Below are 24857 nucleotides of genomic sequence, written 5' to 3' on the forward strand. Positions count from 1 at the left end.
GACGTTGCGAGCCTGTCCTTGTTTTATCGTTATTTCCATGGCAGATGCTCGTCTGAACTTCAATCTCTGGTCCCCCCTCGCCAATCTTTCACGAAAAACACCCGTCTAGCTGAATCCACTGTGAAAAATTTCCCCCACTCTATATCTGTGCCTAAATCAAAACGCGGATTCCATGAACAAAGCTTCTTTCTTAGAACTGCACGCCTGTGGAACTCTGTTCCGTCTGCCTGCTTCCCTTCGGACTACAACTTGGATGTCTTCAAGTCCAATGTTAACAAATTCCTTATGAACCGCCCCCTTAAGTAAACACTTCAGCAAATCTCCTCACTAACGTAATGTACTTGCAATAACCCTTATCCCTGAGTGGCTTCCGGGCCTTGATAAGTGGTGATCACTGTGTAAAAAAAAAAAAAAAAATGTATGTTTGTATGTATGTCTTTTTGTGTGTCCGCTAAAAACTTTCGACAGACACAACGAAAATTCACAAACTCAGTATCATATTGAAGCTCCATCCTTTGCTCGAAAAGTATCGAAAAATTGGCCAAAAACGTTAATTTTTTTCACCCTGAAATCGACAATTTTCTACAGGGGGGGGGGGTCAACAAAAACAGTCCTCTCGTGACGACGACCGGTTCTACGCATGCATCAGATGACGTCATGACCTGATTTACTTTAAATAGTTGAAAAACTGACTAAATTTCATGTACATCGCGTTAGCTCAGTTGGTTAGTGCATTGGTTCATTATCTAAACGCTTTGGGTTCGAATCGTGGTGTGTTTTTTTTCTTCGATTTTTTTAAATTTAAATATTGAACCAGTGTTATTTAAGCCATTTTTCACGTAACGTTCGTTTTTCTTCTTCTTTTTTTTTTTTTACTTCGCTTATCCACCCCCGACCACACACCCAAAAACACCCGGGTACCCACCGATTTAAAAATTTTTTCGTTTTTCTGTTTTCTTTTTTGTTTTTTACGATTTTTACATTTAACATCGTTCGTTTTCCGTATGTTAGTTTTTTTGTACTTTTTTTTTTCGATGTTTTGATTACCCCCCCCCCCCTCCCCACTTCAGTTTTAATGCTCGTTTTTGTTTTCTTTTTTTACTTTGCTTATAACAAACAAACCTGGTCATTGACCTCATTTGCTGTCGTCGTTGCGCGCACCTGTCAATTTGGTTTTTACTTAAATAAATTCAAACATCTTTCAGTAACTCATTCTGGCTGGCCGATTTTATTTTCAAACTTCGCCTTCGGGTTCGGTCCTACCCCCCCCGGTTTCTTTTTTATTTAACAGCACACACACCTCCAAACACCCAGGCAACGCCGGGTACCCCCGCTAGTATAATAAATCTCACCTGTCTGTTTATATGTATGTATGTCTTGTAAAAACTTTCGACAGAGGCGACGGATTTTCACGAGATTGGTATCATTTTGAAGCTTGACCCTTCGGACGACAAATATTGAAAAATTTGCTAAAAACATTAATTCCTTCACTCCTCAACAGGGTACTTTTCTACAGGGAGGGGTCACTTTTTTTCGCTGATATTTTCGAAAGTCATCACCTCTTTCAATTGTCTAGCCTTAATTTAAGCCTACATCACTTCTGGTTTGGCAATGGGCGCAACAGCTAACGCATCATATTGTTTTTTTCACATTCTTTTCCTCCTTCACGGTATGGGTTTCAGTCTGCCTGCCTACTACGATTTTTTTTTTTTTTTTTTGCCCAACACACACCTCCAAACACCCGGGCAACGCCAGGTACCCAGTCTAGTATCAACTAGGTGCTAAAATAAGTGTTAGCATTGTAATGGGTTTTCAAAGGAAATAGGAGTAGATAAACTCTTAATTATTTACTTTATTTGTCACAATTTACCAGTAAAATAATAAAATTGGACCCATAAATCCTGGTTTGTGTCCTTTGTTTATTTATAGCATAAAACTATCTTCTGATAAATAAATGAATACATCTGTGTTTGTTTCTCTATAATTGTTAGGAAAAAATAAAAGAATCGTTTTGGAATCGGAAATGAGAATCAAATTTTCCTGATTCCGATACCCCAAAAGTTCTGATTTGTCCAATTCTGTTGAATCGTCCCAACACTTATATATATATATATATATATATATATATATAGTCTTTGAAGTTTTTAACCTTTAAAACTATACAAAAAAATATTTTTTATCATTTGTTAGAAAACCATCTAGTCAGTAAGTTATTTAATCACCTGCAATCACTGCATCAACTCGCTCTCGAATTTACTATAGTACCAATAATTTATTTTTCAAGGGATCATCAGTTGTTTACCATGAAACACGGTTTCGGGGATTTATATATATATTACATATAGTTGGGTGCTGAAGGCAAAATCTATTAAATAAATTACAAAAATGATTTTAATCAAGCATTTACTTTTAACTATATAATAGACTTTGAAAGTGTTTTCTTTTCGTTCTGTTACAGGTTAGGACTTGTCTCCTTTTGTCACATTCATCCATTTTAAGTTGGAGTCTAATCAAATTTAGGTTTCAAATTGTTTAAGTTGATGAGAATTTGTTTTTCAAACAGGAAGTCTTCACAAAAAAAAAATTCACAAAGGAAGAACTGTGTGTGCAAAATAAATTTAGATAATGAATACATTTGTCATTTTGGCAGCTGGCATGACTGATAGGATTGTTTCATTAGGATAAGGGGAGATAATAGTGGTGAAATGAATGATGCGAACTGACAACTTGAGTGTGCCAAGTTCAAAACCAGTCAGTTCCAAAGTGTTACTTTAAACTTATAGATGTTGGCAACTTTCATGCTGTACCTTATAGCTTTATTTGTTATCTTTGTTAGTAGCGTTAGAGGAAGTTTTATTGGGTTTTTTTTTCTTTTAATTTGTAACTTGTTTGTATCTCTGAACAGATTATCTGCTCTTTTTGGCTCTCTAGTTTCTGTTGTCCATTTGGCTGGATAATTAGACATGCTTAAACAAACAAAAAAAAAACATTCTTAACATGAGGAAAGAAGTTTTCACGTTATTTTGCAATATTTTTGATAATGAATGGGTGTATGCTCCCTCAAAGTTGGGAGATTCTATTTATAAACACTGCTGATAGGAACTGACGAATCAAATTAATTCATGTCCTGCTATCAACCAATCAGAAACCAGAATTGTCCCATAAAAATTAAATCTTTTTAGCATTTCAGCACATAATTTTTTTGTGTCAAAACAAGAAGGATCTTTTGCCCTTTGGCTGCAAAATTATAAAGTCCAGAACTTGTACAGAACAGTTGCCCATTGAGAATTCTTTATATCCAGGACTTGTATAGAATAAGTACCTATCAGAAACTCTTGTGAAATTAAACATGGTTTCCAATTCAAGGCGTTATCTGAGAGGAAGGTAATCATTAATTTGAAGGAATAATATCTTGCTTGTCACCATTGTCTCGCCTATGAAGCAGAAACTGGAAGTTAAAAATAGCAGAAAATCTTAAAATCACCTGTGTGTCATTCAACTAATTTATTTTTGTGTTAAACAGAAAAATAAAACATTTAATAAATAACATGTTATTTATTGAATAAATATTCAACAAATACTAGTTAATTAAAGAAATGTCTTTTTTCAAAACCAATATGTAAATATTTTCATATGCTTGACAGGGAGAGGGCAAGCTCAAGGCATTTTCATGAATAGTAGTAATTGAAAGGCGCTCATAAGGCACTAAGTAAATTCCTGATGGTTTCTGATGTGGCACAACATGGTACAGCATTAACAAACCAAGGCTGTCACATGTGGCAGAGATTATGTAGAGGATGAAATCACCATTTAATGTAGTTGGCAAAATCATCCTCTATTGTTAAGTAGAGGTATAAAAAGATTGTTAGCCGCTTGCTCCTCTAGGCAAGAAATGAGTACACAACATATTAATATTAAAACCAAAGTAAATTTATTTACAACATAAAATACAAGTTAAAGATTGTAAAAGTTTATAGCGAAAGATGTATGAGTAACGATACTTGCGTGTAGGCTTCAAGAATCTTTGAGAGTTCGAACAGCGGTTTGGAATGCTTTGGCCATTGCCATTGCCAAAATCGGGCAGTGTTTTCGTCACACCTGCATTGTTGTGAAGTCCAGCGAAAAGAGAAAGAATTGCACAAACCAGATGCGAAGGTAGACTGTATCGCCTCCTTGAGGTAAAGGGCGATAATTGTGTTTGCCTCAGTCATCCATTTGTGTTTGTGTTCACTTGCATGGGGAACTCGATTCCCACAACTATGGCTTCACTCATTTTTACGGCTATTGGTTGGAATACAAATGTGTCAAAGATTAGCGTATTTTGATTCAGTCCTCTGCTGATGCTGCAGCATGTCCAGAGTTTGTTGATGATTGTATAACTGACGTGAACACAACAGTATCAACATAAAGCACAGCCGAAATTAGCAACTTGTCGTTTACAAATGGAAACATTGTCAGATCTTTTGGCCATCTGTCATCTCCTCTGCCGAAGCCAACTAGTTCAAGAATCGATAGGAAGACGGTGATGTCTAGGGCCAGTCGAACTATATCAAAGAGAGATTTGATATGAAAATGCAAACTCTTTTTTGAGATAGTTTTCTTTAGAAATGAATTTAAACCCTACTTCAGTTTGAACCGAGTTTACCTGGGGCAAGTACGAAGAGCGCAGATAGTGGAACAAATAAAAAAAAATTTGTTTTCCAAGGTCTTAACCTTTTTCCTCGTAATGTGAAATAGAGCCAATATTGATAATTGCTGTATTATGATGTATGTGTAAAGGTGATTTTCTTTTTTCTTTTGTGGGGAAGTGCTGAGGGGTGGTGTAAGGTACCTTAAGTGCCTCCTTTTGAACTGAGTGCCAACTAATATCAGCCAGTTTTTAAACACTTCAAGGCTTAGTTAATTATAGAAATTGCCCTCGGGTGATTTCAAATATATTTTCTATATAAATAAAAGAATACCCGTACCAGGACTGGTAAAATATATTTTCTATATAAATAAAAGAATATCCATACCAGGACTGGTAAAATATATCTGTGTGTGTGTCTCTGCGAGTGTACATTTCCCTAACAAACTACTCTGCCAATTTTCAGTCTACAGACTCCAGATTTGACATAAGGGATATTGAAATTTGGGAAACTCTTTTCAATCAGTTTTCAGCCAGAAATTTGGCTGTTAAGGGCCAAAGTTCAACGATTTGACCTTTGAAAACTCTACCAAACTCCTCTGCCAATTTTGGGTCTAAACACTTGAAATTTTAAATGTAGGTTCTTTGGACATGGATAAAACTTTTTAATTTGATTTGAGCCCAAAACAGTAAATGTTAAGAGGTCAAAATTGGGGTCAAAGTTAAAAAAAATTGATCTCTGCGGTTTCTACCAAATTACTCAGCCAATTTTTGGTCTAAACATTTGGAATTTTACATTAAGTGTATTCAGACATAGGGCAAGCTTTTTAATGTTTTTAGCCAAAAATTTGGCTGCCAAGGGGTCAAATTTGCGGTCTCTAGCAAACTATTCAGCCAATTTTGGGTCTAAACATTTGAAATTTTACATAGCGAGTATTACGATATGTGACAAGCTTTTAAATAAGTTTTTGGGCAAAAATTTGGCTGCCAAGAGGTCAAAGTTGAAAGAGTTGACCTTTGCAGACTCTACCAAACTCCTCCGTCAATTTTGGGTCTAAACACTTGAGATGTAGGTTACCTGAACATGAGTCAAACTTTTTAATATATATATATATATATATATATATGCACATAAAGTTATGAACAGTACATAGGGCTCGAGCAAAGCTGGGCTGAACTGCTAGTTTTCTACATTATTAAAAGAATACCCGTACCAGGATTGGTAAAATTAAGCTCCTCCTCCCCAAACAATAGTTTTGCACTACTTTTATGTTATCTTACAAAGATCGAATTTAAGATATAATGCTGCAAAGCTTTATGTCTAGAATCCCTATTTCAATTATAATCAAAATCTGTTATGCAATTTTGATTCTGGAAAATGCTAAAAATTTAAGGTTTAAATTTAGGGAATCTTGTTTAATTTGTATTTAACGATTATGAATCAATTCTAATGCAAATCTGGAATATTTGAATTTTTGAATGGGAGGCTGTGTCCATATTATGCTCTCTTAAAACTCTTTAAAATATTCCAAAGGAACTGAAATTTGGGAAATATTTATTAACTAGCGGAGGTTTCTCAGCCTTGCCAAAATGTTTAAATATATTTTAATTCATGCAGATTTCATATTGTTACAGAGCGAATTATCTATTGAATATTATATTGTACCTAATATATAGTACTGATTTCAAAAGCTAAAAAAAAAAAATGACTTTGGTGCCATCAGCTAGAATGTAAACCAAAACATTTAGCAGTCCATCCACATTCCCTACCAATGTAGGTATCAAAAGATAGGTGAGAAAGATTGAATATTAAACAGCTTGTAGAAATGAATTGGTTTGCACATGCGTAGAAATAAATAGAAATATGTCAGCAAGTTGTCATGAACATTTTGCGTTCTAACTTTCCTGTATATGTCTGTACGCGTTATTCATTCACCCAAACAAAGATTTTACTCGTTATAAACCATCCTTGGTGTATGATTACTATTTCCTGTTAATTTCAATATTATGTCACCAGTAGTGTAAGAGTTTATCGGGTAAATATTTACAGACACACACATACAGCTACTGTTTTATTTATATAGATTGATGTCCGATTTCACAAAAATTGAAAGTATATCTTCATCATCAACGCTCCTAAACGCCTAAACCTAAACGTAGATTCCATGAACAAAACTTTCTTAGAACTGCACGCCTGTGAAACTCTCTTCCATTTTCCTGCTTTCCAACTGACTACAATATGGTAGTCTTCAAGTCCAACGGAAACAATTTCTTGATGAGCCGTTCCCCTTAAGTAATCCAATTGACCAAATTTTCATCTGACATCAATTGAAATCAATGGCTCTGGCCCTGGGGAAGCTCTATGTTTTGACAAGCTTTTGGGTCTGACCTTTACTCCTGATCTGAGATGGAACACATACATTAAATCCGTTGCTAAGGCTACTGGAAAAATGGTGGGATTGTTCTACTGCTCCAGTAGATATCTCGCTGCTGATGCAATTCTCTACCTGTATAAGAGCCAAGTACATTCAACGATGGAGTACTGTTGCCACATCTGGGCAGGAGCTGCTAGAAGCACCTTATCCTACCTTGACAGAGTTCAAAATAGACTTTGTAGACTAGGGGAGGATGCCCTTTTCTCTTCCTTGCAACCTTTTTCCCACAGAAGAGACCTTGTAAGCATTTTTTTTATTTTTTTATTTTTTATAAAATTTTATTTTATTATAAAATTTTTTTTTTTTTTTATAAAAAAAAATAAAATGTCTCTGCTTTGTTATTTTCATGGCAAGTACTTGTTTGAGCTCCAATCTATGGTCCCCTCTGGCCTGATTTTACTGAAAAACACTCGTCTAGCTGAAACCACTATCAATAATTTCCCCCATTCTTTATTTGTGCCTAAACCTAAACATAGATTCCATGAACAAAACTTCTTTCTTAGAACTGCATGCTTGTGGAACTCCCTTCCGTTTTCCTGCTTTCCTACTGACTACAATATGGTCATCTTCAAGTCCAATGGGAACAATTTCTTGATGAGCCATCCGTTTAAGTAATCCAATTTACCAAATTTCCACTACTAATGACGACTACAATATTTTCCCATTGACTACTGTACACTCATTAATCCTTATCCTTGAGTGACCTCTGAGCTTTGATAATTGGTGACTCCTTTGTAAAAAAAAAAAAAAAAAAAATAGATTTTCACAAAGGTTACAATGCTTTTTGTCCCCGTTGCATAAATTAAGTTTAATATAGCTCACGTTACGACCTCTTATGTCTACTGGCTGCGTTCCAAAATTCATGATGAGTGTTAATTGGTTTAGGATACCTGACTTTATATGAATAGATAAAGTAAGTTTCTTTCTCGAATCTTTGGTAATCTTTCTGCAAAATACAAAATTTAATTCTGATTCAACAGGCTTCTTTTTTTTAATCTTCAGTTATTATCAATAAAAAATGTATTTTTAATGTTTTTTTTTTTAAATTATGACCCACTAAAAATGATTATTGGCAGCTGTTTGAGAAGTAAGAGGTTAGGCACGAGGTCAGGTGATGTTTTGAAAAGGATAGGAGAAATATACTCTGGCCTACAAAAAGATTTTCTGAGATATCTTTTCGGCATTCCTCGACAGGGCGCTTCAGGCGATAAGCAATATGCTAAACCCTTCTCAATGAGAAGGTAAAGCTCAGATGGTGGACCTCTTAAGACTGAACTAAACTATATCTCAGTACAACAGCAATTTCAGACTGATTATAGAGGACGTCTTCTTGGATATGGACATCTAATCAAGCTGTTCCAGCAGTATGAATTCATCAGCCTTGTAACTTTTGCTTCCCTCTAATTTTTTATTTTATTTATTTATTTATTTTTTTGTCCTTCAATCCTAATATTTCTTGAACGATGTTTCTGACAAAGAGAAAAGAATTGCTGTTCTCTGGATTGGAATCTATTCATATAACATTTATCACTCAGTTATTTTTTTACCTTTAAAGTGATTTAATTTTTTTAGCTCCTTACATCAAGTAAGAAAAGTATGTGCGTTTCTTTTTTATCGATGTTACTTAGGACTCATATGCTTTAAAATTGTATTCTGAGAGGTAATTCAGAATTATTAAAGCATACAGTAATTGGTAAAACGGGAGAATTAATATCTTCCCGCCTTCAGTACTCAAATCTGCTACACAGAAGATAACCTCCATTTACCAGGCTAGAAAATAATATTTGTCAGTATCCTATTTGTCCATGCATGAAGTACTATTGCCAAATCTTGACTGATACACCAATCACTAACCTTTTCCTCTTGCAAAAAAGAATTTCTAACCTAATAGATTCCCACTGTCTGCCAAGCTCCAACCCCTGTCACATCACAACAGTGTTACATCCCTTTGTTTTACCAGTACTTAGGAACATTTGTATCCTCCTCGCCAAATGAAAATAATGGGAACAAACATCTTGCTGCTCAACTCCCCACCCAAGTTTTCTGCAAATTCGCCCACTACTATAGTAATACTTGCACTTCACTGCCTTCTTTGTAGTGAATAAAAGTAAGGAAAACAAAAAATGGTCAAAACGTGGTGATGAGCAGCTAAAAACCTAGGCAACTGTCTTTTATTTTTTATTTTTTTTAATATTTCTCTCTTTCTTTTTCCCTAGAATTTTATTTTGTAATCCCTGGTTTTGCTAGATAAGATTGTCTAAAGATACTAGCTTTGATTGCATTAAGATATTTCGAGACCTCCTGTAGTTTATAAAGTAATGTTGTCTATGATTTTGATTATTAATAGATGTAAACCAAAAGTAAAATAAACAAATATCTGCTCCTCGGCATAAAATGCATCAAACATTAAGGTTATTTTTTTTTCCTTTCCGTTTGCAAAACTCAGTTATATTCTGGTAAGCTAAAAACAATTTTTCTCTATAAAGCAACCAAACCAAACCAAACCAAACACCATGTATAAATATTTGATGATATAAAAATACTGAGGCATAAAAAATTATTAAAATGACCAGATTTAGCATTAAATAACCCTGAAGAGTTGATACACCGTAAAAGAAAACAACTAAACCAAACCAAACAAAACATCATAAATAAATATTTGAAGATATAAAGAACTTGAAGCATAAAACTTGTACCAAAATGATTGGATTCGGCATTAAATGACCTGAAAGTGTTGATATGCTGTAAAACAAAACAACTATAGATTTTGTAATCTTTTTTTTTTTTTGTTTATTTAAAAAAAAATTTTTTTTACGAGTTTAAAATTTGTATTCATTTTCAGATCATTAAAATGAAATGGCAAGAAAAAGGAATTATATTTTTTAACACCTTCTTTGCTTTTTTTTTTTTTTATCAGCTCTTGTTGAATTTGGGAAAAGTTTTAAACAACAATGCAAAATACATTATGGATTAATTATTTTTTTTATCAAACCTTTTAAATTAAAATAAATGACAAGAACTTACTCGCTAACCCAATACATATGTACATTTTTGCTTTGTCTTTCAATTTTATAAATCTGACCGATCTTTTCTATTTTAGGGTTCAAATCGTAGTTATGGTTCACCTAATGCAAGTCCCAGATTGTCCCAAAAGTTTCTGGTAAGTAAAACTTTTCATTTTAATAATACATTACTAAAAAAAGTGAACCTTAGGTTTACTTTCAGCAGCCTCATAACTTTTGCTTTTATTATTTTGTTCTTTACTCCTCATATTCCATGAGCAATGTTTCTGACAAAGGGGGAAGAATACTGTTTTCTAGGCTGGAATCTATCCACCTAATACAAATTGTTGGTGGTTCATTTTTGACTTTGAAGTGTGTTGTTTTTTTTTTTTTTTGTTTTTTTTTTAGATGCTTACATGTTTTGTCTGGAATGATTTCAAAACACACAAAACAAAAACAAAAAAAAAAACTGATTTATACAGTCTTGGTGTTAAATAGTAAAGATATGCACACTAGTATTTACTTGCAGATTTTAATTTTTGAGGGAAACATTAATGTGTAAACAGGAAATAACGGTCAAACAAGGATCAAGTAGCTGGCCTTTGGTACTATTGTCTTCTGTGAAAATACAAGCTAGAGAAAATATCAAATGAGATAAGATTGGTGCAAAGAGCGCAGACACCAAGTTTGAAGTAACAAGACATGATTAAAAATGACTCAAAAATTGATTATAAATGAACAGGCCAGGCCCTAGAAATCTGAAGGCCTGATATTTCTTACCTCCACAACCAACAGAGGGGAAGGCAATGTCAACGAACTAATAAAATGGTCCAAATTCGGGATATATTTCTTTTCTTTGTCGTTGTGCCAACTTAGATTCTCAAGTGAGAATGCACACCCACAGAGAAGTAGACATCGGGGTCGAGGAGAGACGCTTTTGGATGAAGTGTCCTCCTTTTGGTTTGCTGTTGTTGAGCATTGATGACACGTTGTATGATTTAATTGTACGATTTACGATTTGTTAATTTACTGTGTTTATTTGCTTCCCCACCAAAGCAAATTAGGCACAAGGCCGTTTTTAATGTGGGGTAAAAACCAGCTCCTCTAAAAGTAGGCAAAAAGGGGGCACTCTGGTTACCAAAAATAATAATTGCCCCAGTATAGAGGGTTTCCCCTCCATTGACTGGTACAAATTGTCTTAAGTGCAGCATCTGCAGAAAGATACTACACTTTGATCCCGGCCCGAAGGCCAAGAACAACAGAAAAAAGGCAAGCCTCTTTTACGATTTGTTAATTTACATTCAATAACATAGTGTTCCTTTAAGGAAGCTGGATTTCCCCCACATTAAAAACCGATCTTGTGTCTAACTCTGCCCTCATGGGGAGGCAAATAAATAAGAACAATATTTTATTTGATTGTGATAGATACTACTTTTATTGTGTTTGTGGGTTTATGGGAGGAACATAATATCTATCTTTGGCCTATAAACTTGGACTGTTTTGCTTCAATCTTTTGTTTAAAAAATTAAATCAAAATTGTGAACTGCTACTAAAGTGATGATCAGTGGTTGTAGCGTTGGAAAGCTTTCATAAAGAGGAAAGTTGCTCTGCACAGTTTGTAGAAAGGGAGTCAGGCACAATTAAATTTTTCTTAGTACTTGTAAGCATTGAGTACACGAGAAGTGCAGTAGAATTATTTGGTGGGTTTGAAAATGATAATCAGTTTGTGCACAGTATGATAGTGAACTTGTAGGGGACTAGGATATATAAATACCCCAATCCCGTTACAAAAGAATAATGAAACGAATGGGAATTGAAGGAAACAAAGACTCAATTAATGGATAGGATAAACGTCGTTTATTTGCTGTTGAAAGAAATGAACGTTTTAGTTATAACATGTCCGCACATATGTAACCAATGTTCGTTGCAGGACTGGTGTTGTAGCAAGAAAAGGAAATGTGTTTTCATCTCAAGTTCGGGTCACTATTGTTTGTTCGCGCGTGGGAAGAGAAATAAATGTTGTAGGAAAATTGAGAATGGTAGTCCAGCGTGTAGACAAAGAGGATATAAGAGTTGTCATCAGTTAGTAGTCAGCTATGCAAAGGTGTTCTTAGTGACCAGTAGTAGATGGAGAGAGAAAGAGGGAGAATGTATACATACAGTCATTAGTTCGTGCCCCATACATAGTAGGACATGGGCGTAAGGTACGCGTGCGCGCGCGCCGAAACGACGGCGGCTTGTTAGCCCAACCTCTCTCGTTGAGAGTTGGTCCTAAAAAAAAGAGGTTAGAAACAGCTTGTCTCCTTGTTTTATACTCGTTTCCAGAGTGTATTTTGCGCATGTGTATTTCCTTAGAAAGCGGAAGTGACGTCGTCCATGTGTGTGTTCCTGTTCGCGTGTGTGAGTACATGTGTATACGTAAGCGTGTGTGTATATACACGTGAATGTGAGTGTATGTACGCGAACGTGAATATGTGTACATGTGTGGACGTGGGCGCGTATATTTGTGTGCGCGTATGTATATGACAGCTTAAAATATGAATGTGTGTTTTGTGTGAGACTTGAAAAAGGTTCGTACAAACTAATAAATATTGTAAATTTTATTTTTCATCATTTCAATTTGTCTTATATATGTGATTATATATACAGGGTGTCTGTAAAGTTACTATACAGACACCCTGTAATATATTAACAGTACAGTAAGATATTGTATTAAAATATTTATTCGTAACAAAAGAAATAAAAAGAAATAACACCTTTATGTTTATAAAAACCTCAGAAAATACACGTGTTACATCCGAAAAGACTGTAACAATCAAGGCAAACAATTTCTATGACAAATATTCAAATTGGAGGCCTTCGCTTCAAAATAAATTTGCGCTCTTCCAAAGTTAGCTTGCGTGGCATGCTTGATTAAATAAACCTGTAAAAAAAATAAATATTGACTATTAATACAAATATAATAAAACAATAAGACTGTATAGTAACTTTACGGACACCCTATATATATATATATATATATATATATATATATATATATATATATGATGTTTTTATAAAACACTTTAACAATATTTAAAAACATTCAATTTTCAAATAGGAGACAAAAATTAAGTGTCTCCTTTTTGAAAATTAAATATGTTTTTAACTCTTGTTAAAGTGATTTTTAACATATTTTATTAATTCTTTGTTCTTATTATAAGCTCTATTTCCTATTTGGTTTTATTGAGCTTTTACATCTGGTTAGGATTACTTTATAAATATTAAGTCTTTAATATTTATAATATATTTTGAGTTCACTATTTTGGATTATCTTTATAAACTTAATTGTAATTCTTACTTTATATATATAATAACGTTAATATACTAGGAAAATCCATTGGGCTAGATAAATACTCACTTCGCCAAACCTTGAAAGATTTGGAATTTTTTACAGAAATTTTTAAACGTATTTCGAAATTTTAAAATGTTATTCTATATAATTAAACAAAATTTAAGTTTTTAACCAATACCAATATAAATTTTAAGGTTTTTATATATTTAAAATAAATTAGATTTTCAAATTAAAATCGTTTTATATATTGGAAAAAAAATTTTTATATATAAAATAAATTTTCAATCGAAATTACATTTAAAATTTAAATAATTCAAATTTTTAAGTTAATGAAATCATCACCATCTGATAAAAATATGTGGGTGGGGGGAATTTAACAAAACGAGTGTTAAACGTGAACTCACGAGGTATATATATTTCACACTTCTGGTTATAAAATAGACGAATATTGGCTGAAGTGAGCTTGATAAGGATATCTTAAACGGTCCTAATTATCGGGCTTGAAATCGACGGTACCAATGACTTGTCTCATCTAACAACTTTCTGTACACAAAATATAAATACGCTGTTATATTTCGGATTTTCCTTTTAATTGAGCACTCTGCTGGATTTCTTTTTCCAAAAAAACTAATCATATATATATATATATATATATATATATATATATATATATATATTACTAGCATGGGTGCCTGGGTGTTTTAAGGTGTATGCTGAGCAAAAAAAAACCCAAAAATGGTCAATATTTTAAACTTTGACCCCTATTATGACCCCTTAACATTTATTGTTTAGGGCTCAAATAAAGTTATTAAGTTAGATCCATGTCCAAGGAACCTATATGTAAAATTTCACGTGTTTAGACTCAAAATTGTAGGAGGAGTTTGGTAGAGTTCTCAAAGGTCAAATCGTTGAACTTTGACCCCTTAATCACCAAATTTCTGTCCGAAAACCAATCACATCAATTTTCCCAAATCTCAGTAGCCTGTATATCAAATTTCGAATTTGTAGGCTTAAAATTGAGTTATTGCGTAGGGAAATGTACTCAGGTACTCAGACACAGACACTTTCACTTTTAAGTATGTATATATATATATATATATATATATAAATTACAAATAAATACACATTGATCTTTATTATAGTGTAGACGGTAGATAAATAGATTAATAAAGCTGATTAAGCTAATTTAATCACTTTCCTCTCTGATCACAAGATAAAACTCTGAATAATCTGTATTTTAAAAAAAGCATACAAACTAAAAATATTGTCTACATGAAATCTCATTATTCTTTTGATCAATGAGGCCTTTTTGTATTCTCTGAAAATGTATTATCTTTTATTTTTTTTTACTTTTTTTTGTTTTTCCATTTTAGTTTTGAGAGTAGTACAATATTGTATTGTGGCTAAAGTTCTCCCCAAAATAACAAATGGTACAGTTTTCAAAACAAAATTAAATGTTGAAAAGAATAGACATTTTATATCACAACTTGAAGAATATACATCTCAGAACAGATAAATTAATTTCCTGAACAGGTCCATTTTTGAACCACTTGCATGTTCTCATAAAAAGATTTAATTCTACTAAACTTTGTCTAAAATCCTTTTTCCAATTTTGATCAAAATCGATTATTTTTATATGACTATAAAAGTTACGAGGTACCTTCAATAAGTTTCCAGACTTTTTTCATATGGGCACTTTTATTGATAGTACACACATGAAACTATAGTTCCCTCTTCACAGTAATATTCTCTGGTTGCAATGCACTTGTTGTACCATTCCAACAACTTCTGGAAGGCTCCATGGAAGAGTGGTGTAATTGACCCACGTCACAACCTCTTTTGTCTATATTGTCTCATAATAACAGCTAAGATTTTCCTTGATCTTAGAAATAACTAAACCTCACAAAGGTTTGGACTATAGGGAGGGTGAGAAACTGTTTTGATGCATATCTTGGTCAAATACTCTGTAGCAAAGATGGAGTTGTGGACTGGTACATTGTCCTGGTGGAAATACCGTTGATCCAATTTGAAGAGTGCTGGCCTCTTCTGATGGAAGCTCTTCCTGAACTCCCTTAAAACCTCAGCATAGTATTCCTTGTTGACTATCTGTCCAGTAGGAACCCAGTGCATGTCGATCGTGCCCGTGCTGTCAAAAAAAAAAAAGATCATAATTTTCTGGGTAGATTTGCTCTGTCTTGCTTTCTTGTTTCCACTAGAAACTCTGTCTCTTGGTCTCTGGGTAATAGCAGTAGATCCAACTTTCATCGCAGGTCACCAGTGGAATCTGAATTGATCAGCTCAACCATCTCCCTGCTGTCATGATAATGTCTTTCTTTCTGATCTTCTCTGAGCACTCTTGGGACAAACTTTGCGCAAATCTTCTGCAGCTTCAGTTCTTCACAAATAATTGTGTGTACAGTTCCCAAACTGTCATCAAACTGTGCATTTATTGTTTCTATAGACACACGACGATCCTTATCCATGAAATTCTTTATTTGGCCTACTGATGATGATAAGTGTGGAAGGTAAGGAAGTCAGAACACCAGAGTTGATTGGCCAAATAAAGAATTTTATGGATAAGACTGGTGTTTTTTTTTGTTTTTTTTTACAGTGATCACCACTTATCAAGGCCCGGAAGCCACTCAGGGATAAGGGTTACTGCAAGTACATTACATTAGTGTGGAGATTTGATGAAGTGTTTACTTAAGGGGGCGGTTCATTAGGAATTTGTTAACGTTGGACTTGAAGACATCCAAATTGTAGTCCGGTGGGAAGCAGGCAGACGGAACAGAGTTCCACAGGCGTGCAGTTCTAAGAAAGAAGCTTTGTTCATGGAATCCGCGTTTTGATTTAGGCACAGATAAAGAGTGGGGGAAACTTTTGACAGTGGATTCAGCTAGACGGGTGTTTTTCGTGAAAGATTGGCGAGGGGGGACCAGAGATTGGATTTCAGACGAGCACCTGCCATGGAAATAACAATAAAACAAGGATAGGCTCGCAACGTCTCTTCTGTGGGAGAGAGGTTGCAGGGTAGAGAAAAGGGCATCCCCCACTAAGCCACGAAGTCTATTTTGTACTCTGTCAAGGCAGGATAGGCTTTTTTTAGCAGCTCCTGCCCAGATATGGCAGCAGTATTCCATCCTTGGACGTACTTGGCTTTTATAAAGATAGAGAATTGCATCAGTAGTGAGATATCTTCTGGGGTGTGTCTATAGAGACAATAAGTGCACAGTTTGATGTCAGTGTGGGAACTTTGAACATAATTATTCATGAGGAAGATTTGTGTGAAGTTTGTCCCAAGGGTGCCAAAAAAAGATCAGACTATTTGGCCAAGATGGACATCAATTCAGTTTTTCACCCTCCCTATAGTCCAGACCTTGCTCTCTGTGACTTTTGGTTATTCCCTAAGCTCAAGGAAAACCTTAGCGGCTGTCGTTATGAGGCAATTGAGATGAAAGAGGTTGTGATGAGGGTCATTGACACTATTACACAAAAAGACTTATTTGGGTTAGGGTTGAAGTTGTTGGAATGGTACAATAAGGGCATTGCAACCAAAGGAGATTACTTCGAAGGGAACGATAGTTTTATGTGTGTACTATCAACAGAAGTATCCTTACTTAAGGCACCTCATACAAACAATATTACTTAAAGCGACTGTTAGAATCTTTAAAAAATCTCTCAGAGTATCTAAAATAGCAAGTCAGTGTCTGGCATCTGGCAAAAACAAAATGATCAGAAAAAGAAAAAAAAAAAAAAAAAGAGGATGATCATTTATAGATGATGGTTGAAATTATAATCTAACAATTTAATCATGTTCTCCCTGATGGATCTGTGGATTTTGAGTATAGAAGTTCTTATGTTGACTGTGATGCTCTCGTTTTGGTAATTGGTTCCATGATTTATTGATCATTTCTTGGGAGAATAGATGCAAAACTTTAGACCAGATCAATACAGAAAGGCAAAGGAATGCATATATATCGATTATGGTATGTTGATTTTTAGTTGTTTGTTTTGTTTGTTTTTTTTTTAAATCCAATTTAGTGAAAAGAATTGTATTTTAATAATAAATTCAAAATAGTGCATCATTTTATTCAACGAAAAGAATTAAATTTTATTTTCTTTGTTTTCCCAGAACATTTATGGAGAAAGTTTTGCTAAACGATTATTTTTATATACTGTCCATCAAAAATGACAACAAAAAAATTATTGAGTCTCTGAAACGGTATGTGATTGTCTGGAATCCGGCAGGATGTACCACCCCCGAGCAAAAATAAAAAGATAAAAAAATTTAGAAAAATATGTGAGGATTATATTTGGTCCTGTAATCATATCAAGTTATTGACCTACTTTCAGTTTTGAAAGACAGTGGATATTGCCTGTGAGGGCATCTAACATGGAATCTATAAATATAAAAGCGAAAATGTATGTTTGTATGTGTGTTCACTTTTTCTGTATGTCTACAAAAGGCTTGTTTTCAGAAAAGCGGTTGCTCGCCTAACAACTTTTTAAAACCTTTTAAATCACATATAAATCGTAATATCTCACAGTTAACAATGAAGCTCGCCTGTCTATTTAATTTACTCGACTTTGGGAAGATAGATATTCAACATTTGTCGCTCGCCGCATGTGGGTTAGTCTTTTTCCTACAACATCTTGGGAAGCGTTCCCGCAGTAAATGAAATACTATCCCGCAGTCAAACTTGACCTCATTAACTCATTAAAACGGGCACCTGCCAAATCCAAGTAATTAAATAAATTCAAACGTGTTTCCGTTAGCATCTCGCGGTGGGGCAATGGTTAACGTCGCACGTTTTTTTTTTTTTTCACACTTTAATTTACAACCTTGCCTCAACGGTTCGGGTTCGATCCTCATACTTACCTACCAAAACATATTTTTTTACCCCCCCCCCCCGGAGTTTCCACACACACCTCCAAACACCCGGGCAACGCGGGGTACCCCTCGCTGGTATATTGTAAAGCAAAAGTTGTGTAATCACTAACCACATCTTTTGAACCTGTTTGGCTTAAGTTCAGTAGCATGAAGTTTAAGAAGTCTGGAAACACTGTTAGAAGAAGCATAGAAAGAATGGTGCTATTTCAGAGTTTTCCTTTTTCTAGACTAGTTGCACACCCTAAGGCTTGAGAATCTAGTTTGTCCTACTATCTAATCTATAGCTGAAGGTAGAATCTACAGATTCGTACATTTCCCAAGGATATTAATGAAAATGATGCAGTAACCATGATAGACCTTGAACCCATCAATACATGAAATAATGCAATACGTCTGTAAATGTATGTTTCGATGGTGCATGTGAGTGTCAGATTTATTTATCTGTCTCTACTTTTCCTGTCTTGCAAAACTTTTCAGATGAGATTCGTCACCCCCCCCTTCCCGACTACTATTCGAACAGGCAAAACATTGCTCACATGCTATATTCAAGTAAACTAGCGATAAAAAACAAAAATGCCGGGAATTATTTTCTCTATTACAGTAGATAAAGTTAGGACTTTATTTAAGTAATATACTTAATATATACTATTACTATAAGCTTGCTTGTATTGAAAATGCTTGCTTCCTTGCTAGCCAATCAAACCATCTAATATAGTTAGTTTTACTTTCAATTATATTTGAAACTAAAATACACAGTGAAATTAGCTACATCACTAGGACTATTACTGAATAGATACACAATGCTTTGAGCTTGACCAAACTGACTACATTTAATTAATCCCGACGCGTTATATACTAATAGTTTTTTCTCATTACGGTACAAGCACCCTTGCTGGATTGCTATGTATATCCAATATGTACTTTGCCTTCAAGACGACTGTCTATGTCTGATTTGCATGTTAAGTTCAAAAAAAAAAATAAAATAAATTTTTTTCTTCTCTTCTCAAACTAAACGTTACTTGGCAGTCAAAACTCTTATAATTAATCCTAACTGTATTCTGTAAGTTTAATCCTCTCCTGAAAACTAACAATCTGCTCTACTCCCCAAGCTGCCACTAACACTCATACAATACACCCGACTTAGATGGGGATCTTTAGCTTTCAGCCCTTAATCTTAACATGCTGACTGATTGGAAGTCATGATCACTAAACATCTGTACATTTCTACCCCTTAGGCATGCATTAGTTTATTCTTATCCAGGTGGATACTCACTAACAACAGTCTGTACTTAGATACACAACTATCTATATTACATAGCAATAGCTGTCCCTTCCTTAGCTTAGCAATGTTAAATACAAAATCTGAACCGATACTCTATAATGCAAAATACAAATTCCTGATTTTTAAACGAAAGCTGAAGATATCTTCATTAGAAATGGTAACCTACTTAATACCTACAATCTCCATATATTCACATCGACTGGAAATATGCCCATATATCTATTTATTGTACTATACATACTGTATACGACATAGCATATAATTTACTCCCAATTATACCTGTACTGTAATGTACTTCATATCAAAAATGACGTTACTTGTATCTATTGAATATACAACTTATCCTCCTGCTATCTAAAATATCCAGAGCTTGTACAATTTTTTCTAGTAATTCGTAATACCATACCATTCTGCAGCGCATTATCCTATTCCTAAGCCAACATAAAAATAAGAAAAGGAAACTTTTTTAACTTAAAGGAAAAAACAAACCATGTTAACTCCTTCCAACAGACCTGTTTGCAAATATAACTGCTTCCACTGCATGAACTCTTACTCAGCCCCTCCTCCAGTAACAAACAATGAAATAGCAATGCCTTGTAATCACTTTGAGGAGTATAATTTTTCAGTTGATATATAACCCTTTTAAACTAACCCGTTAACATTAACCACCAATGCGGAGGCGTAGAAATACCTGGATTAGGACCCAGGCGCGGGGGAAAACCTCTCGGTGCTGATAGACCCGTAGATCTTCCCAGGTCATCCGTCTAGGAGAAAGAAAACTCTGAAGCTAAACCTAAGGGGAGGAAGGCCTCTCCAGTCGTGGATGACAACCTTCCTAGAGCTGGTGACTCAAACAAATTACCGGTCTGCAAACCTAAACTGCTTAAGGAGTAGATAGGTGCTGTCTACCGCTTGGCTTCCATACTCCTTCTTTGCCTATTAGCTAGGTGTAGAGGTTGAATCACAGAGAGTAAACAGACCTTCAGTGGTCGATCTTGTTTCCTGACTAGGGCAATGAACGCCGTTTTCCTCACTCCAGACACATCCCCATCCCCTAAACTGGGCACTTGGGAGTGCTTGAATGCCATAATGCCAGTACAAGTAGATTGGGTTGACCATCGTCTGATGGGTTGAGGGTACCGGATAGACAGTTGCTGGCTGCTGTTTCCGACTGGTAGTATGGGTGGCATACCTCTCTGGTAGCGCTTAGAGCGGCTGCTCCATCAACAGTTGAATAATATCGGGATGTTGTATAATACTGGGTTGTTTGTAGTGTCATGTCGCGCATGGAAGGGGACCCTGCACTCATCCCCGGTGGGCTATCCCGAGGCCACAATCCTAGTAGATGGCAGGACAACTGATGGTCTGCTTGTGTTGCATGTCTGGTATTCTGCATAACCACTTGTTCAGCATCCCTTACCTAAACTGAAACTCTTAAAAAAAGAAATGACAGTGCAATAAAAATATACGCTAAAACCAGGCCCAAACTCAAACAAAACCAACCTGCCTTCTCCCTTGAGGCTTGCGTTTACGAACATCCATGAGCTTAGAACTAATTTAAATGATGTCGAAGCATTTCTTCTAACAAACACCCCAGATATCTTAGCACTAAGTGAGACTAACCTACACTCCTTCATCCCCTCTAACTACTTTAGCATTCCTGGCTATCTCCCACTCTGCCGTAAGGACTCTGACAGACATATGCACGGATTTGGAGTCTACATTCGTAACACCCTCTCCCTGTCTAGAGAAACAAACCTAGAATCGGACGATCAAGCCTTTATGTGCTTTAGACTAAACATACAACATAACATTAGCTACTTTTATTTTCTCTACCGCTCTCCCTCGACTCAGGACTGCACCTTAATAAACAAAGTCTCTGACAGCATAGACACAGCACTCTCCCTCGACACTAGCGCACAAGTACATGTATTTGACTTTAATGTCCACCACAAAAACTGGCTTGGATTCTCTATTTACACAGATGCAGTGGGCAGCACAACACATAGCTTCGCTATATCTCACTCCCTATCACAAATGGTTACGTTTCCAACCCGTTTTCCTGACCAGCAAGAACAACATGCATCACTTCTATATCTGTTTCTGATCACAGTTCCCAATGATTGTATAACAAATGCTGACAGCTCACTCGGAAACACTGATCATGCAGTGATAATGGTCGAAATCGTCCCAAACTCTAGACCCAAAACTGAAGAGCCAGTGCTCAAAACGAGATATTATAAAAAGGCTGACTGAGAAGCCATCAGAGATCTTATCAGAGGTACCCCATAGGGAAATATTTTTTCTCTTCCTGCTGAACACTGCGCAAATGAGACCACTGAATGGTTCAAAACTGCAATTGAAGCACATGTTCCCATGCGGAAATTTTATAGCAAGCCCCACTCTCCCCAATGATTTACTTCTACTTGCGCAACTGCCATTGCTCAAAGGCAGCATGCATACCGCAGATTTAACCGACATAAGTCCAGTTCAAACAGACAGAAGTATATAGAAGCTAGAAGTAACGTTAAGAAAGAAATAGCGACAGCTAAGAGAGAATTTACTGAAACCACTAAAAAACGCATCGAAGCACAAAAATTAGGAACGCGTGACTTCTGGAAAATCTACAACAGTGTAGTAAATAATGGGCAATCAACAATTCCCCCACTAACCAACAATCACGAGGTTGTTTGCTCAGCAACCGACAAGGCTAATATGCTTGCCAGTTGGTTTGCCTCGAACTCCACACTGGACCCTTCCAACCACCCCCTGCTGACTTTCCTTTGTGGATAGACGCCACGCTAGACGATCTACAAATCACTCCTGCTCAGGTGCATGCTATCATAAAAAACCTTGACACTTCAAAAGCATGTGGACCCGATCTCATCTCAGCTGTGCTATTAAAAAATTGCTCAGCCGAAGTAGCTCCAGTTCTCTCCAAACTCTACAACAAATGCCTTAATGAATCTTGCTTTCCGGGCTGTTGGAAAACTGCTTCTGTGGTACCAGTATTCAAGAATTCTGGTGAAAGAACTGACCCATCAAATTATCGCCCCATTAGCCTCCTCCCACTTTTCGTCAAAATATTTGAGACCATAATTAACCATGTTCTAGTCCATCAAACAATATGGATTTAGGCAAGCCTGTTCCACAGCAGACATCCTCACTGTAATCTCTGAACGTATATACCATTCACTGGACAAAGCGGGGGAGGGCAGAGCGGTAGCTCTAGATATATCTAAGGCTTTTGACAGGGTATAGCATGAGGGTCTCCTCAGGAAAATTAGATCATACGGTATCACTGGTAGAATACTTAACATAATTAAATCCTTCTTAGATAAGAGAAAAATCCAGGTTGTCCTCGACGGTCGTACATCTAAACAATATGATATAAATGTGGGAGTGCCTCAGGGGTCTATCCTTGGACTTCTATTGTTCCTAATATTCATTAATAACCTCCCCAACAAAATTGCCTCTGAGATGGGTATATATGCTGATGACACCACACTCTATAACAGGCATGATAGGAAAACAAATGAACACATATCTAAAGAAATGGCAAAAACACTAGAGGATAACCTCTAATCTGTAGTGGAATGGGGACAAAAATGGATGGTCACATTCAATGCTGCCAATACTAAACTGGTTTTCTTCAATAATTACAAGAAACCTTCTCTGCCACCAATAGCAATGGCCAGTGACTCTTTATCTGAGAGTACATCTTTCAAACTGCTTGGCCTAACGTTCACAGGAAACATGAGTTGGAACAATTACATTGAAAGCATTGCCAGGGCCGCTGCAAGGAAGGTGGGCTCTCTCTACCGTGCTAGAAAATTACTAACACCCGAAAGCATCCTATACCTCTATAAGGCCACCATTCGCCCATGTATGGAGTATTGCTGTCACATTTGGGCTGGTGCATCTGCTACTAGTCTCTCACTTCTAGACAAGGTTCAAAAGAGACTCGCCAATCTGATAGGCCCTGAACTGGCATCTAAGCTTCAGCCTCTGTCCCATCAATGAAACGTTGCATCCCTCTGCCTGTTCTACAAGTACTTCAATGGTGAATTCTCTGACGAACTGCAGACACTTGTGCCCCCACAACATAGACACCCTCGACAAACCCGACAAGCAGCTAAATCCCGCCCCCACACAGTAGAGATCCCTAGATGTAAAAGATCTTTCTACTCCAGTAGTTTCTTTCCCAGAACCGCTAGACTCTGGAATTCCATTCCAGGTCCCTGCTTCCCCAACTGTACTGACATGCAGAAGTTCAAGTGTAACGTGAACCGACATCTTGCTGCCCAAATCCCAACATAGTACCCCAGTAGTTGTTGCCCCTGATAGTAGCCCCCTATACCAAAGTGGCAATGTGCCTTGTTTGGGGTGAAAATGTAATAAAAAAAAAAAAAAATAAATAAATAAATAAAATGGTGCCGTGGTTAGATACTTGGTCAAAGGAAAAAGTGGGGAACAGAGAATTGAAAATCTCTTTGCCAGAATTAGACCACCCAAGAGATATTCTCTTTGTTTGCAAAAGTAAGTGCTTCATTTAATGGAAGAATCCTGCTGGGATCAGTTTTGTGAGGGGAAACGATGTCCAGAGACCAGTTTGATGTTATCTTCAGTAAATGTCTTCTCTGTGCGTGTTGTTCAACAGTGACCACCAACAAAAGGCCAGAATCAGTTGTGTATAAAGGAAGAGAAGAAAGAGTGGGAGTGAGTTGAATATTGGTGAGCAGGCAGTTAGTTGTTGGGAGAGCGATGACACAGTTCGGGCAAGTATGCCTTTCTGTCCAATTGGATCCCTTGAGGGTTCTTGAATAAAAGACTCTGTAAAGAGACTTTTGTGTCTCTGTCTAATCTAGCAAATATGTGCAAGTTTGCCATTCAACTTTTCGAATGCAAGTGCCACTTATCCATTATAATAAACATTTTTATCCCTACTTATATATAAAAGGCACTTTGTGTGTGTGTCTGTGTGTGTGTGTGAGTGAGATTATGTTCCTTATGGACTCCAAAACGGCTATGCCGATTGGGGGGGGGGAATTTCACACAAATGTACTTTCTGTGCCTGAGAGTGTTCTTAGAGATTGTATCGATAATCGAAAAAATCCAATTAAAGACGGAACAGTCCGATTTTGACACAAGTTAACACTTTCGTATGAGCATTTGAGCACAAGCAGAAAATCCGGCATATTAAATCAACAGTAGATTCTTTGATAAGATGGGAGCATATACAAAAGGAATGTTTCTGTTTAGGGCACAATTGAATCATGATACTTG

The 24857-nt window shown here is 35.9% G+C and overlaps 1 protein-coding gene across 8 annotated transcripts in view; it reads left to right on the forward strand.

Moving 5' to 3' along the window:
• LOC145276793 (oxysterol-binding protein-related protein 11-like) overlaps positions 1-24857 on the forward strand; it is a 430789-nt gene that overhangs the window by 131294 nt on the left and 274638 nt on the right. For all 8 annotated transcript variants that reach the window (XM_080128095.1, XM_080128098.1, XM_080128099.1 and 5 more), the window contains one exon: positions 10163-10222. In XM_080128095.1, coding sequence (XP_079984221.1) covers positions 10163-10222 — 60 coding nt within the window. The remainder of the gene's footprint in view (positions 1-10162; positions 10223-24857) is intronic.

The sequence above is a fragment of the Euprymna scolopes genome, chromosome 5 (assembly GCF_053919585.1).
Source record: "Euprymna scolopes isolate OS-2025 chromosome 5, ASM5391958v1, whole genome shotgun sequence".
In the NCBI taxonomy this organism is placed as follows: domain Eukaryota; kingdom Metazoa; phylum Mollusca; class Cephalopoda; order Sepiida; family Sepiolidae; genus Euprymna; species Euprymna scolopes.